This window comes from Vanacampus margaritifer, chromosome 1 (assembly GCF_051991255.1).
Source record: "Vanacampus margaritifer isolate UIUO_Vmar chromosome 1, RoL_Vmar_1.0, whole genome shotgun sequence".
Taxonomy (NCBI): domain Eukaryota; kingdom Metazoa; phylum Chordata; class Actinopteri; order Syngnathiformes; family Syngnathidae; genus Vanacampus; species Vanacampus margaritifer.
The window spans coordinates 1,895,510-1,911,257 of record NC_135432.1 but is presented as its reverse complement, the minus strand read 5'-3'; the positions used below and the strand labels follow the sequence as shown (position 1 = coordinate 1,911,257).

The 15,748-nt window shown below is 41.1% G+C and overlaps 1 protein-coding gene across 15 annotated transcripts in view; it reads right to left on the bottom strand.

Moving 5' to 3' along the window:
- Positions 1 to 15,748, bottom strand: part of LOC144052449 (membrane-associated guanylate kinase, WW and PDZ domain-containing protein 1-like) — a 118,369-nt gene that overhangs the window by 45,484 nt on the left and 57,137 nt on the right. For 7 of the 15 annotated variants that reach the window (XM_077566642.1, XM_077566522.1, XM_077566531.1 and 4 more), the window contains 10 exons: positions 11,876 to 12,064; positions 9,575 to 9,842; positions 8,281 to 8,328; positions 7,971 to 8,053; positions 7,552 to 7,590; positions 7,114 to 7,171; positions 6,874 to 6,983; positions 4,838 to 4,960; positions 3,550 to 3,735; positions 1,096 to 1,710 (listed from right to left, as the gene is read on the bottom strand). In XM_077566642.1, the coding sequence (XP_077422768.1) occupies positions 1,096 to 1,710; positions 3,550 to 3,735; positions 4,838 to 4,960; positions 6,874 to 6,983; positions 7,114 to 7,171; positions 7,552 to 7,590; positions 7,971 to 8,053; positions 8,281 to 8,328; positions 9,575 to 9,842; positions 11,876 to 12,064 (1,719 nt within the window). The remainder of the gene's footprint in view (positions 1 to 1,095; positions 1,711 to 3,549; positions 3,736 to 4,837; positions 4,961 to 6,873; positions 6,984 to 7,113; positions 7,172 to 7,551; positions 7,591 to 7,970; positions 8,054 to 8,280; positions 8,329 to 9,574; positions 9,843 to 11,875; positions 12,065 to 15,748) is intronic. The other 8 variants (XM_077566566.1, XM_077566573.1, XM_077566539.1 and 5 more) reach the window with 7 other exon arrangements.

Below are 15,748 nucleotides of genomic sequence, written 5' to 3'. Positions count from 1 at the left end.
ATTTCTCACTGTTTATTGGGACATTTTATGTAGCAAATGTACTGGTAGTATCGGCACAAAATTTCTAATTGTAATTAATCGCATGACTTTGATGGTTAACCACAATTAATCGCAAATTTCATCTGTTCTAAATGTACAACAAAATAAACAATAGAATATTTTTTTCTAAGTTTTCATACTCTTGTTAAAATAAAAGTTGAACTAATAGAAATGTGTCATAGATATAGTAATTTCATAATAATTCATAAAATTAAATTAAAATTAAAAAGATGTACTGTACTGTAAAAACGAGTGTAATATTGATTTGTGTTGAGGTCATTTGAAATTGGTGTGTGAAAACATCACATGTTGTTTATTATCATTTATACGCGTTGAATTTCAGAGCATAACTTAGTTTAATATTGCAATATTTCATTAACTCATTCACTCGCAGCCATTTTGACTGCCGCAACCCCCTTTGCTCCTGGCTGTTTTACTGGATTTTGACTGATTGAGTCTCTTCTTTCATCGGGGAAAAAAAAAGTCTATTTCTTTCTGGGGCTTTTTGCAACATGGCCCTGATTGATCTCTTATACTCTGCTGCCACCTGCGGGCCCTTTTTGTAATAACTACAATTGCATGAAGCATTCTTGTTAGTTCAGAAGCTGCATCCTCTGTATGCTGTGGCACTTGGGACACTTAAAACATTTAAAATAGAACGTATTTATATGTTTTTGGGAGCAAATGAGTTAAGAACTGTCTATTCTTTAACATGAAGTAACTTTTTTCAAATTGTAAAATACAACTTGACCAAAGTCTCCGCAAATATCTGCATTATTATCACATTTATTGCTGCTCGATTTTGACGTGAACGTGTCTGCTGCGTTGAAACTGGAATCCCCCCAGTTTCAATTCCAAGAAAGGGCGGGTCATTAATTGCGCGTAACAAAAAAAAATGATGGTGTTAACGCACTCATTTGACACCCCTAGCTTTAAGAATTCAAATGTGTTTAAAGTGTATCAGAGGTAAAACAACGTATGATTATTTATGATCTGGTTTCTTTACGGGACGCATCCCTTGTGATCAAACTGTAATGGCAATAATTGCCTACGTACCTCTTTGCACCAGCATTGTGACTTCACTCCCTCGCGGGCATTTGCTGAGCAGGTCCACCACTTGGTTGTGGCTCATGTTCTGGACATTCCTTTTGTTCACCTCCATCAGAATGTCCCCCTCCTTGAGGCCCCGACAGCGCGGGTAGTCCACGATCTGCTTGACCCGCTGCCCGCCGCCGGTCAGGCTGTCGGCGATGGTGAAGCCGAACCCTTTGTCTCCCTTCTCCATGTGGATGGTGATGAGCTCGGGCTGGGTGGCGATGGACGAGGCCAGCGTGACCACGTCGCTGGCGTAGCCGTGCAGGCTGTTGGCCAGAGCCTCGGCGGACGGGCTGTGCGCCCCCCGCGGCTCGCGCTGGCCGTTGTGCGGCCCGCTCGCGTTGGAAGGAGAGTCGAAGGATTCCTGCCCGTTGACGATAATAGGCTCCTTGTCCAAGATGGCCACCGAGGTGACCAGACTGGTGTTGGGGTCGTCGGGGTCAAAGGGCAGCGGGTAGCCGCGGCACAAGGCCAAGTCCACCATGGAGCCGATGGGGATGGATTGGAAGATCTTCACCACCTGCGCGTGGGTGTAACCCAGCACGATGGTGTCGTTCACACTCACGATGACGTCACCTGCATCACAACAGGCGCGTGTTACGAGAAGGAGGCCGATTCTCCAGAAAAAAAAAAAATAAATAATAAAAACTAGAGAAGGAGGCCGATTAGAGCGCTTTCCACTCATTTGAATAGAGTGCGGCGAACATTACTTTACGGTGAACGGATTCATAACAAACAAGCTTCACACGAGGCTCATCAATAAATATTAGCTAGCCCAGTGGTTTTTAGCCTGGGTTCGGGTGGAAGTCACGCCATACGACCTGACTCAAATGATTGATGACGATACGTCCCGCAACGTTTCTTGGCCTGTCTGTGCTGCAGGGAATTTGGTGCGCTCAGTAGTCCACTTGTGGCTGTTGTGATGGTACGTCGTGTGATTTGTTTTAGTATTGTTATACTCCCTTCATAACATTACCTCTTTGACTGCCAAAAACGTTAAATAACGTTTAGTAAAATCCTAGGGATGAGTGCCAAAGACGTTAAAAGACGTTTGTTTCAAAACAGAGGTGAAACTAACCATTTTCTATTGTTGATTACGGAAAAACGGAATAAGGAATAGAAACAAACTTTTTTTTCTGATAAAAGATGAGAGTCCAATCTTTCATTTGGTAGTATGTGTGTTTCCATAGTCCAAACACATAATTTTCTGTGGACCTTGAAAGATCAGTCAAAATGCTTAAATCGGCTGGCACCCACGGCATCCCTTTTCTGAAAACGTCTGGCAGTCAAAGAGTTAATATGTCGAGCAAAAAAGAAAAAAAGGAAGTGGTCAGACCAACATGTGCAATATGAATTTGCATGTATAATGGAGTGTCTGGTGTTCCACAGGGTTCAAAACTGGGGCCTCTGCTGTTTTGATTGCATCTGTTGGGTTCCATCTCAAGAAAACAGCCAAGTTGCAATGGCAAGTTGAGCAATTCTATTCTAGCTAGCAACATGGAGATGGGGAATACAAGAACACACTTTCTGAATTCAAGGTGAAAAGAGCCAAATTGGATGAAAAAGTTACTCTCACTCTTCATTTTGTTCACCAGTTAACCCTACCTATGTCTTGAATTTGAAAAAAACAACAACCCTTTTTTTTATTTTTCAATAAAGCAGCATTCTGTAAAAGCGCATAGGAAACTGGTGGGGTTCAGTACCCCCAACAAGGTTAAGAACCACTGAGCTAGCCTAAATAACACATTTGAACAAAGTGACGTGAACCAGAAGAGCCTTTAAGCAGCTTAAAACAGTAACAATTGATAGGGAAAAAAAATGCAAATTGTGACGACAAAGGAGACTACACAGGAGACTTTTCCTCACGAGGTGCATCAACAAAACAGGACATCTCAAACGCAAAAAAACAAAAAACTAATGAATGAATTATGATACCAAGACTTTTATAACATTGGTCTGAAATCCAGTCAATATGTAACTGCAAATATATGGAGGTTTCCTGTAATTCCCAGAAGGCATCATAATAATAATAAATGGGACTGTGTGCTGCTTAGATCAAAATATGCCAAGGATCCAAAATTACAGCAGACTTACTAGCGTCTGTGTCCAGAAAAAAAAAGACTTCTGAGGGGACTGTTTCTCAATGAAGTTTGACACGATAATTGCTTCATGAAGTCCAACCGACACATCAAAAAGTCACTTTCCTATTACTAGTATATCAACTTTAAGCATTTAGTAATTGTCACATATCACGTTTCAAGTTCCCCTATCAAGAAATGTGTGTAATATTTCACCATTGTTGAGATGCAGAAAAGCATCAGGCTCTTTGTTGTGGATGTGAGCGAGAGGCTCAAAGCACTTGCTGGCTTGCGAAAGAAAACACTGCCTCCTAGTGATGCCAACGGAGTACTGCACCTGTTTCCATCTTGCCATCCATGGCTGCAGGTCCGTCCAGCACCAGACTTTTGATCTGTAGGAACTCATCGGGCTCGTCGCCTCCGACCACCGTGAAGCCGAAGCCGCGACGGCTCTTCTTCAACTTTGTGTTGATGAATGTTCCTTTCAGCTCTGCAGGGTTTCTGGTGAAGAATGGCTTCCCCCCTGCACGGTGGTGCAAAAACAACACATTCAAATTGGCATTTCACATTTTTCGCTAGTAATAAATCAAAGACTGACAAAACTTTGCAGCACAAGAGCAAACTGCAAGTCAAAATTCAAATGCAGATGTTGATAACATGTATGGAGGACCAAAACTGCCAAAAGTAAAAGTAAATAAATTAATAATAAATAAGAATATATATTTATAAATAAATAAGACAATATATATATATACACACACATACATACATAAATAAATACAAGAATAAAATACAAGATCCAAAAATAAAAATAAAGTGAAAATAAAAACAGATATAAAAAATGCATTCAAAAAAATTAAATACAATATATATATATATATGTATCCATAAATAAATAAATAAAAGTACAAATAAATACAAAATTAAATTATGAGATCCAAAAAATACAAATAAATGTGGAAATAAATACAAATATATATATATAAATAGTATTAAATATCAATCAATCAATAAAAAAGCTCTGTTCTCACATGCTGCAGGCGCTCTGTCAGGGAAAAAATGTTATTCAAATGAGGGAGCGGTCCAAAGTGTGTCTTGGGTTGGACTCCGCCGTTGCAAACTGCCTTTCAATGGTCGATTGAGAGGGTGGGCCAACAAGGACGTTTTGCCGGCCTGCATGGAGACCTCGAGCAATGGACGACTATCTTGTCCACTGTCACCTTGCGACTTGAGTTGCTCGACAACAAGTCCCTCCTTTGAATAACATTTCGTCTTGACAGAGCGTCTGCAGAATGAAATAAATAAATGTAGGAGCAGAGCGTTTTTTATTTATTGATTTATTTTTATATTTATTTTGATTTTTTGAATCTTGTTTTTTATTTATTTTGATTTATGGCTAGATATTTTGTTGTTGTTTCTATTTCCATTTAAATATATTTTATGGATGTATATTTTGTTTTTGTTTTATTCCTATTTAAATATCATTTTTGAAATCTATTTTTATATGCGTTTTTATTTTCACTTTTATTCCTTTTTAATGTTGGCAGTTTTTGCTCCTCCACAAACATGAAGACTAACTACAAACCCCGATGCCACATGACAGGAGCGTGAAGCTGGACATTTACGTTTGGCTCCTGTCGGGACCGGAGGTAGAGCTGGTGGAACTTGAGGGTCCCTGTAGGTCTCCAGGTGGTTTGGAATGTAGTTCACCAGTGGCGCTGCAGCTGAAGAGTGCTCCTCGATCCACTCTGGAGACACAAAGATCTTCAGGTTCTGGTTCGGCTCGCTTCTCACATATGCAGCACAAACGTGTGTTTCAATAGCACATAGAAATCAACATGACAAAAACATAAACACACTCACAAGGCCGATCATTTGATACACGACGCATCATCGTTTGAGATCCAACACAATTGATCACTTTTTATTAGCAACAAAATGCAATCATGAACATTATTGTTTATTGGACGACACGCTAATTGATTATATACAAAAATGTCCAGCTCACGTAGCTCAATATACTGTATATAAACATCTCTCATTATGAGTTCTACACTGCAAACTATGATGAGAATAAACAGTTAAAAGTCTACAGCTCATCTTTTACAGTGTCAATCAAAACGGAGCATGCTTTTCTTTACAAGGGAAACGTTTTACAGTATTAACAGCTCTTCTTTGGGATCTCATTAGATAAGACAGATGCACCTAATGGTGTGTAAACAATAAGCATACGTACAGTTAAGAGTTTTACATTCACTTTAAACAAACATTCAGCATGGAGCAACGTAAAGTAGGGATGGATCGATATGTTCTTTTGTTTTGTTTTTCAGAGCTGATACGATACCAATGATGAGTAGCCAAGGAGGTCGATAAACAATATTTGGAGCCGATGAGCAATTGCAGTAAAGAGATACAGTAATCCTGGTGTCAAAAGTTTAAATAGTACAAACTTTAACACTTACCGTTGGCAAATATGAACTAATTTGCTCCCAAAAACATATAAATACGTTCTATTTTAAATATTACCATGCTCCCAAAGACTTATTTATACGTTTTTATGTTGTTGTTTTTTATGCTAGAGAGTTACAGAAGGCTTTGATTCAGCCTCTGAATTGAAGAGGTTGCTCGAAGCAATGGTAGTTATTAGAAAAACGGCCAGCAGGTGGAAGCAGAGTATAAGAGATCAGCCAGGGCCATGTTGCAACACGTTTTTTTACCCCAGTGTTTTAAACAGATTTGTGAATAATGATGAAACTTAGTTACATTCTAATGCTAATTGCTGCAAAACGGAAACAGATAGAAACATACTATTTTTGTCCTGATGATAGAGGAGACTCTAAACTTTCTTTTGGTTGGTTCCATGTTTTTATAGCAACAGAACACAATATTCTGTGGGCCTTGCAAAATCCGTCAAAATTCAGTAAAACAGCCGGGAGTGAAGGAGGTTGCTTCAGTCAAAATGGCTGCGAGTCAATGAGTTAAGCACAACAGCTTTTCTGATTTTCAATCTTCTTTTTTAAATCTTTGAGAATAGATTTTTTTTTTTAAATTTAACCATAAATAGCAAAAGCACGTCTACTTAAAGATTTCAACTGAAAGTTTTCAACATTTCAACATAATTGAATTGTTAATATTCCATATACTGTATCTTTGTTTTCATTAAATAAAAGCATAGAGTAAAGGAAGTTCCCGGAATTTTGACTAATGCTTGGCCAACTTATCGCTTGAGGCCAACATGCTTCAAAAGGGCCAAATATCATCGCTTATAATCAGCCCGGCTGATAATCGGTCCATCCCTAAAGCAAAGCCAATAAAGCAAATCGAGAATGTGTATAAAAATGAAAAGATGATCTAAAACAAGTATTCACTTTTAATGGTAAAGTGAAAACAATGTAAACCAGATATGGATTTTGATCACGAAATGAAAAAGTACAAAGAGCAACACCAAGGCTTGGGGGCGGGGCTCTAATTGAAGAAAGATTTCCAATAAATTTGACTCATTTGGCAAGCGAATATACAGCAAATCAAGATTAGAGCATCCAAACCCTGGTGAGCAGTGAGTGGACAATCACAAGCACGAGACGCTCACAGACATCAAGAAATGGAAAAGAAAGAAAGAAAGAAAGAAAGAAAGAAAGAAAGAAATGGGCAGGAAACCAACCTCGAATGTACCGCTCACCTTCTGGAGGCTGCGGCTGCTGCTCCTGCAAGATCTTGCGACGCCGCACCTCCGCCACCGGGTTCTCGTACTGGGTCTTCCTGTTGATATGACTGGCACCGAGGGGAGGAAATGGTAGTTAGATTTGACAGCTAAATGCGCAGTAAAGTGCATTTCGAAGAGAAGACGGCTTCATTTCCTTCCGAGCTGCGAGCTGACGTGCCAACAAGCTGATTTACTCACTCCACGTAGTAAATTCCGTACACCGGGTCGTCTATCCTTTCCCATCCTGGCGGCAGCTCTGAAATGAAGGCGACGGAAAGCGTAAAAAAAATGAACAACAATCGACTGCCGCATCAAATCAGCACATTGACCGCAAATTGATGATTTGTGTGCGCAATTTAGGCTGAAATAATGCGACGGGCATTTGTGCAAAGCTGTCACAAAGCAGCATCAACAAAATCATGACCTGCTTTTGTTGTGATGTCATTAACTCACAGCCATTTTCACTGAAGCAACCCCCTTCGCTCCCGGATTATTATAATAATCAGATTTTTCATTTGATTATTGCATCTTCTTTTTTTTTTTTTACTGCTGCTACCTATTATATTAAGCCCCAAATGTGCGTTTGTGTAAACCTGCTTCTAGTGAGCACGATGATACAAAAGGGAGACATCCTACCTGGATCACTGTCCAGGTCCTCCGTAGGTATCCCCTCTTCTCCAAGGTCGAAGCAGGACGGAAACAAAGAGGAACAGAATGAAGGAACAGAAAAGGGATGGGGAAGGAAGGAAGGAAATGAAGTGAAAGAACGACACGACAGAAGAAAAACAGGAAGGAGAAAACCCTTAGAACACCACAGCAATAAAGGATGCGGCATCGTCTCAAAAGCTACAGCGGCGCTAGCTATCTAGCGTCATGCTACTTTCTTCTTCGCCACTTGATGGTGCAATTTCCCAAGATGTGCTTCTTGGTAAATGTTATTCATCAAGCTGCCTCTTGGACATGATGTATTGGCCCAATTCTCCCCCCCCCAGATACCTAAATATTATTTCACACTGCTAAAATGGTCCCCTAAATTCTGTGTCAGGCGAGTTTACCATCATCATCGCACTCTTCCAGAGGCCGGGACGCTTTGTCTCGACACCGAGGATCCAACCATGATGTGGTCTTTGTGTTGTGGCTGAAAGAAAAAGAGTTCAAAAGAGCCTCTTAGCGAAAACACAAGTCACGTCACTCACAACTTCAATTTGAAACACTTTTTGTTTATCAAGGAACGCAGGCCTCTGCTGCACAGACAAATTCAAGAAACAGAGCCAAGACATAATCAATCCCTGGATTATTTTTTTTTTTTTCTCCCTTCAATGTAAAGTAAAGTAAACAATAGTGATTGGAAAAAAATGAACATACAAGCTCTGTAAATGCACAGCCATGTCCTGGTGGTGTGCCTTTGTTGTGCTGCAGAGAGGACAGAGAGGTGGAGGTAATCAGGTGATCGGGGTTTGATCTCCTTTAGAGATCCACACATGCGGGGATTAACGGGGAAGTGGTTGAGGGCTGGGCGGGCTTTAAAGGGGAAGACAACACAAACAGTTCTTTCTTTGTTTTCCAATAATATGTCCGATGCAGCCTCACTACTCTAAATATGCTATTCTGGTTAATCTAGTGTTGGTGGAATATGAGTTAAGCGGCAACATCCATCTGTTTTTATCCATCTCAGGGGGCGGCCATTTTGCCACTTGCTGTCGACTGAAGATGACATCAATGTTGCTCAGGTGACAACCAGTCATAACGCAGTTTCAGAAAGCAGGTGAGCTGTGATTGGATGTTGCCTAATGATGCATTCGAGGAAAGTGGGAAGCCAGACTTTCCCAACTTCAAACCAGGAAGTGTGTACGGGCCTTGAACTCACAAATCCCGCTTGTGAAGTCCGAAAACCAAAGTACACCGACCGACTTCGATGTGATGTCACTCTACCCATGGCGACCGCGATGGAAACGTGAATGGTAAGACACAATTTACTCAAGTATAAAACTAGCATTCTTCATTCATCCATTTTGAACATAACTTCACGCAACACAACGTAGGTGACAGTTTGCCGCTTATCTCCCCGCATGAAATTATACGGTCCTACTGAACTGTATGGAATGCTTTTGAAATAAGATAAAAACAATAAATGAAGCAAAATTGCGAGAAGTCAAGTTTATTGGAGGTCAAAATGTGTTTTGAGGACCAAAATAAAAAACTATTTATCACTATCCGCCATTTTGGTTGTTTACTTTCGCCACCAACACTTTCAGGTCGGAACGGGGAAAAGCCAACTGGGACAAATCCGACTTCCGACCTTCCTTGAATGCAGCATGAGGCCTGAGCAACTGTGATGTCATCTTCAGTCGACAGCAAGAGGCAAAATGGCCGCCCCCTGACATGGATAAAAACATCTGGACTTTGCTTCATAACTCATATTCCACAAATGTAATCTTAACCACAATGCCATGTTTAGACTATCACATATAACATATTATTGTCAAGAAATGTTTGAGGTTGACTTCCACTTGAAAGCCACATCATTGTGAGGACAAGCGACTGGACGTGCAACACAAGATGCGTCGACTACATTGAGAGCTACGTCGACTATTTCCGTTCTAGCAAAAGGTGAACCCATGCCGTTAAATGTGGAGCACTTCCATGCTCGGAAACATACTCTATGAAGTAAAGTTCTCCGTTCTCCGTGTAGGCCATCTCCCAGTTTTCGGGCAGCGGCCCCAGCGCGTCTTCCGGGGAGACCTGCGGCTCGGCCAGGGTCTGCTGCCCGCTGTCGGCCGTGGAGATGCTCGCATTGTTCAGGCCGCAGGAAGGAGCGTTGTCACGCGCGGGATACGGCCGCAGGATGCCGCCGCGGCTCTCATCCTGGTCGCTAGGGTTACCTGCGCACAACAAAGGAGAGGGGAAGAGACTACGCACTAAGGATCCTGGGTAACGAAACAGGCGGGACAAGGAACGACAACCAAGGACAAAAGACAGTTTATGTCTCACACCAGCCAGAGAAGAACAGTGGAAATAAGAAAGTCATTATGATTCAATGTCGCACCCTAAAACAGCCCCCATTGATGGTGCACTGAAAGGACCCCAGGAATATGCAAATTTTCCCACCAACAGTCTTTCCCAAACTGTTTTTGCGCCCCCGCCTCCTATTTTCTCCAGCCTTAAGCTTCCTTCTCCATTAACCAGCTTTCTCAATCTCAGCCCCCGCCCCCTATTTTCATTTCCCAGCAGAGTCGCACCACTTCCGTGTTCCTTTCAGGCTCGATCAAATGCTAATTCAACATTCTGGCAGGCTGGCAAGTGGACACAAGGAGGGCAAACATACACATTATCGAGAGAGGTGGGAAAAACTCAGCGAAACAGCAAAGCTTGAAAGAAACTGGAAATGGTGGGAACAAATATTGTAAATATGTCTTTCTTTTAAAGTCCCTGTAAAGAGAAAATAAACAGATCTTTGAATTTGGCAACAGCGAGAACCACTACCCTGCCAAATTGAAATGATTTTTTTTTTTAAAGAAGAAAAATTGGCTCCACTAATAAATGAATTGAAAGCATTTTTTTTTATATGCTCACATAGGCGCATATATTTGTGCCATGAATACAGTAATTTACTAGCTAAAAGACTGATAGCTGGAATATCGCAGCAGGTTGTTACGCTAGCCACCAGCTAGCTCACAAGCTAACAGACTTCCGGGCTCCTTTCAACCATTGTACCAGGCAATCACCTTCCTTGAGAATCGAAGTCATAATTATTATGAATTAAAATAATTTCCAGGGTGTAGTCATAGCTAGCTAGCTAGCTAGATGCACGCTGAAGTGGTCGAAATGGAACTAGCAATAATTCTAGTCAATCGCAATAGCAGTGTATTGTTTTAAAGAAAGGTGCTCAAGTTTTTTTTAAAATTTGTATTAAGGGGTAGTGAGGATTTATGGCGTGTGTCACGAGGTACTGATTACGATTTTAATAATTACATTCTACTACATTGCAATGTCAACTGATTTCAATTTGATACATTTTTCAGCACTGCATTATAGGCTCTTTAAATGACGCCAACAATTACTTCATGTTCCTTTTTATTGTTTACATCTGAAACTTAAAGGAGAAGTCAACCTTCAACATTTCTTGACATTAATTTGTTATATGTGACCTCACTGGTCTGAATATGACATTCTGATTAATATTATATTTGTTAAATATGAGTTATGAAGCAAAATCCAGCCATTTTTTATCCATTTCAGGGGGCGGCCATTTTGCTACTTGCTGTCGACATCGCAGTTGCTCAGGGCTCGGGCTATGACCAATCACAGCTCACCTGTTTTCTTAAGCTGTGATTGGTTGACATCTGAGACCTGAGCGACTGTGATGTCCTCTTCAGTCAACAGCAAGTGACAAAATGGCCGCCTTCTGATACTGATAAAAAACGGCTGAATTTTGCTGCTTAACTCGTATTCCACTAACAAGATATCAACCAGAAGACTATATTTAGACTTAGTGGGGCTGCATACTATTGTCAAGAATTTTTTTTTTTGTATTGACTTCCCCCTTAATGCCTTACTTTCATTTGTACTGCATAACTTGTTTACTATTTGTTATATTTATTCTGATATAAGTGATCCTTCAATACACAACACTGGAGTTGCACCACAAATTTGTCTATCGTATGATATCTTAAATGCATAATGAAAGCAATCACATTTGTCTGTGAAAACATTGGCCTGAATAATCCCTCTCCCCTCCTCGCAGGCAGGTGGCAGTGTTTGGAGGCTTGAGCGCAAAGAACTCAGCCTGACAAAGACATGATGTAACCACCAGACATGGAAGAAAACACACACAAAATGATCCCCCTCCAAGCGTGTGTCTGATCTCGGACAAGCGCGTGTCGGCGCACACTCGTCTTGAGGGCGGAGAACAGACAGAGAGCGCGAGAAAAGGGACATCGAGGCGTCGCGACGCTCTCACCTGTAAAAGTGTTGTTCATTTCCGAGGCCGGGTCGTCATCGTCGTCGTCAGCAGGCACTACTCGGACGCTTTGCATGTCATTGTAGGACTTGGTGCGCTTCGGCGTGGACTGCTGCGAGTCTGCATCTCCCACAATCACTGTCCCAATGACGGGCTGCCTCGGCGGCTTGGGGGTCCCATAATAGTTACCTAGGCAACATGGAGGACATTAGCATGCTTGAGAGAGAGAGAGAGAGAGAGAGAGAGAGAGAGAGAGAGAGAGAGAGAGAGAAAGACTCAAGAACAGAGCAGGAAAAAAAAAAGCTTGCGGAACAATCCTGGTCGTCGGATGTTGAGAAGACATTTGACAGAATCACAATATTACGATGAATCCTAGCTGGCATGCACGTCAGGTTCTTGCCTTAGCGTTAGCCTGGCTAGCGCTATACAAAGACTTTCCTCAGATTGATATCATTTTGTATAAAATGGAGCTACGCTAACACTTGATTCAACATGTTCACTATTGTCTTGACTACAACCAGAGAAAACGGCAACGCGTTTATAGCAAAGACCATTTTTGATAACTTGGGTAATTGAGTGCAGTGAAAGCACACGAGGATAAAACTGGACCTTCACTGGCGATTGTTGTTATGCACACCTTTTGAAGCAATCACCGAAATCCTGCCTTCAGAATATTTTGCTCTTAGCCATTCTTTGCTGTTTGGTATCATTGTCCTGTTAGAAGACCGATGACCTTTAACTCATTCACTGCCGTTGACGGCTATAGACGTCAAAAATTCATTTGAACTATTTATATTTAACATTTTTTTCCCACTTTAGTTAACAAGAGTATGAAAACCTAGATTTTTTTATTGTACATTTAGAACAGATATAAAATTTGTGATTAATCGTGAGTTAACTAATCCTGTCATGTCATGTGATTAATTACGATTTAAACATTTTAATCGTCTGACGCCGCCAATTTTTAATAATCTTTTCTTTAAAAAAAAAAAATATATATATTTTATTTATTTTTTCTAAGAAAGAAAAGATTTTGAAAAATTAGGGGTGTCAGGCAATTATTTATTTTTTTATCGTAATTAATTGCATGACTTCACTGTTTAATTCACGATTAATCACAATTTTTATATCTGCTCTATATGTACAAAAAAAATCTAGGTTTTCATACTCTTGTTAACAAAAGTGGGGAAAAAAATTAAACTCATAGAAATAGTTAAAATGAATTTATGATGTCTATAGCTGTCAATGGCAGTGAATGAGTTAATTGAGACCGAGCTTTTCTTTCTTTCTTCTAACAGTTCGCAGGTTTGTAGATCACTGTACGCTATCATTTATACAGTAGACTGTACGTGATGTAGTCTTGGTTGGTAACACTAAAACTACAACCACAATGATAAATAAATGATCCATTTCTTCCTCTATCGACAATACCGATCTGACGTGGCAAGCCAAAATGGCGGCCAACTTGGTGAAAGGACGCTGAAGGGAAAATAACCATGGTTTGATATGTCCTCACGTAACCTCTTATATAAGGATATGTTGTTGTCCTGAACTGTTGTACGAATCCAGGTGCCCAACAATTTGTAAATAAAGGGCGGGATCAGCCTGGAAACTCTTCCTTGTTTTTACTAGTTTTCCCTGCTTTGCGAAACATGTTTTCGAAAGTGTCTGAGAAAGGGCTTTGCTAGCCCGGTTTCCCACGCTAACGAATAAAAGACGGAGCGGCACACGGTCCGGACAGAGTCAGCTGTGGAACCCGTACCATTGCCCAGCCGTTTTGCAGCTCGTTCCACCCGGACCGTGGGCTCTCCGGTCTAGTGTCAAGGTAAGCGCTGATGATGATCATATTATGCTGCTTAACGTTGTAGTGTATTGATTGCTGTTTGCGGGGAATAAAAGGTACAATCATTCTAGCACAGTATAAAAATGTTGATTGCTGCTTGCGGGGAATAAAAGGCACAGTTATTCTAGCAAAGCATATCAAGTCTCTGTGTGCATTGTTGCCGCCGACCACTCACGATCCTGCATAAAAATATAAAGGTGAAGTAGACGCTCATTGAAAAGCATTGGACTTTGGACCGTTGGTTTGTGAAGATTATTTTGATTTCAAGATGTGATGAAATGTTGTTTGACTACGATCACAATCTGCCTTGTTTGTAAATGTCGTTTGTCTTCACCGTGTATTGCGTTGCATTGCGGAAATATCAGAATGTTGGGAATTCCACTATTGTCCACAAAATAGTCCAGAGTTAGCTAGCTAGCTTTGCCTAGAACAGGGTTCACCAATTCCAGTCCTCGAAGTCCGTAGTCCTGCAGGTTTTAGATGTTTCCACCCACTGGCACACCTGATTTATATAATCATCAGCATGCCTGATAACGATCCTGATCTTGAGGCCCCGTCCAGACGGAAGCAAAGCCGGCTTGGTTCCTCAAACAAATCTCGTCCACACAGATTTGCGCGTGTCCAAAAGAAGACGCTGAGGATGTTTGACGGCTGTAATGCATATGCCAAGTATGGAGTGGGCGCTGTAGCGCAGCCACAGGGAGTTAACGGGAAACGTAGAAGAAGAATCAATAAACTTTATTGCAATCTACAAAACAAACATGGCGTTGCATGTAAAAAAGACGAACACGGGAGAAGTGACGAAGGCGGTACAACACCGCTTCTTAAAGCTAAATAAGCTTGAAGCTTGAAGCTAAATATTTTGCGCTAAACGACTACGACGCGGCTATCCGCCGTTGTTGTTGTTGACAGACTGACGGCTCACGCGCACTCTGGAGCCCGCTTTCAAAAGTGATCAGTTTCAAACTCCGAAACAGCGCCATCGTGTGGACGAATGGCCTGAACAATAAGAAACTTGTGATTGAAACTGGCTTTCGTGTGGACGGGGCCTTTTAGCATCAGGTGTGTTGGTAGGCAGAAACATCTAAAACTTGCAGGACTCCAGACCTCGAGGACCAGAATTGTTTAACCTTGGCCTAAAACATGAAAATGCATTCTCCCTTAACGAACAGCTCAAAGTACTCACGTGCAATGTATTTTGTGTTATTCAGGCGATAAGTTGGAAAGCAAAACGTTGTGGGTATATAAGCAGCAACAAGTCTGTGTTAAAATAAGAGTCACAGGCTGAATAATATGTGCTGCCATGTTTTAATAAACAATTGACTTTCCCTGAAGGTGACGCCGCAGATGAGTAAGCCTGTTTTATTTATTTATTAATTAATATAGCTAAGTTTTATCATTATTCACAAATCTGCTAAGACCTGTGGGTAAATCAGCTTGTTTTCAACATGGCCCTGGTTGTTCTTATACTCTGCTGCCACCTGCTGGCCATTGTTTCAACCGTTTTGTGCAGTTGAGAGGCTACATCAAAAAGCCTTCTGTATGCTCTAGCATTAAAAACATTTTTTTTAAAAAAAAAAAACGTATAAATATGTCTTTGGGACGGTTAAACATTTAAAATAGTATTTATATGTTTTGGGGAGCAAATGAGTGAATGAGGGTTTTAGTCCAGTGAAAAATGCGTGTTGACAAAATGATTTGTGTTTATTTTTCGTTGACGGAATTAACAGCACGCCTGAGAGTGGAGACAGTGGCTTGATTTCTCCCGATTTTTAAATAGTCTCATTTTACACGTTTGTGCATCACCAATTAGCATATCACTTAGTTATGAATGAAGCCAGTCTCCGTCAGTTTGCTGCTCACACACTCCTGTGGACAGGTTTTGTGACATTGTCTGTGCGAAAAGGGAGAAACGTGCCAAGTGGCAACAGCGAGTTGTGGACGGCTGCCAAGCAGATTAACGTTGTGACTTTCTCTCGCAGGCCCACAAACGCACAATCACAAAGCCCTCCCCAAAGACACACAATTAC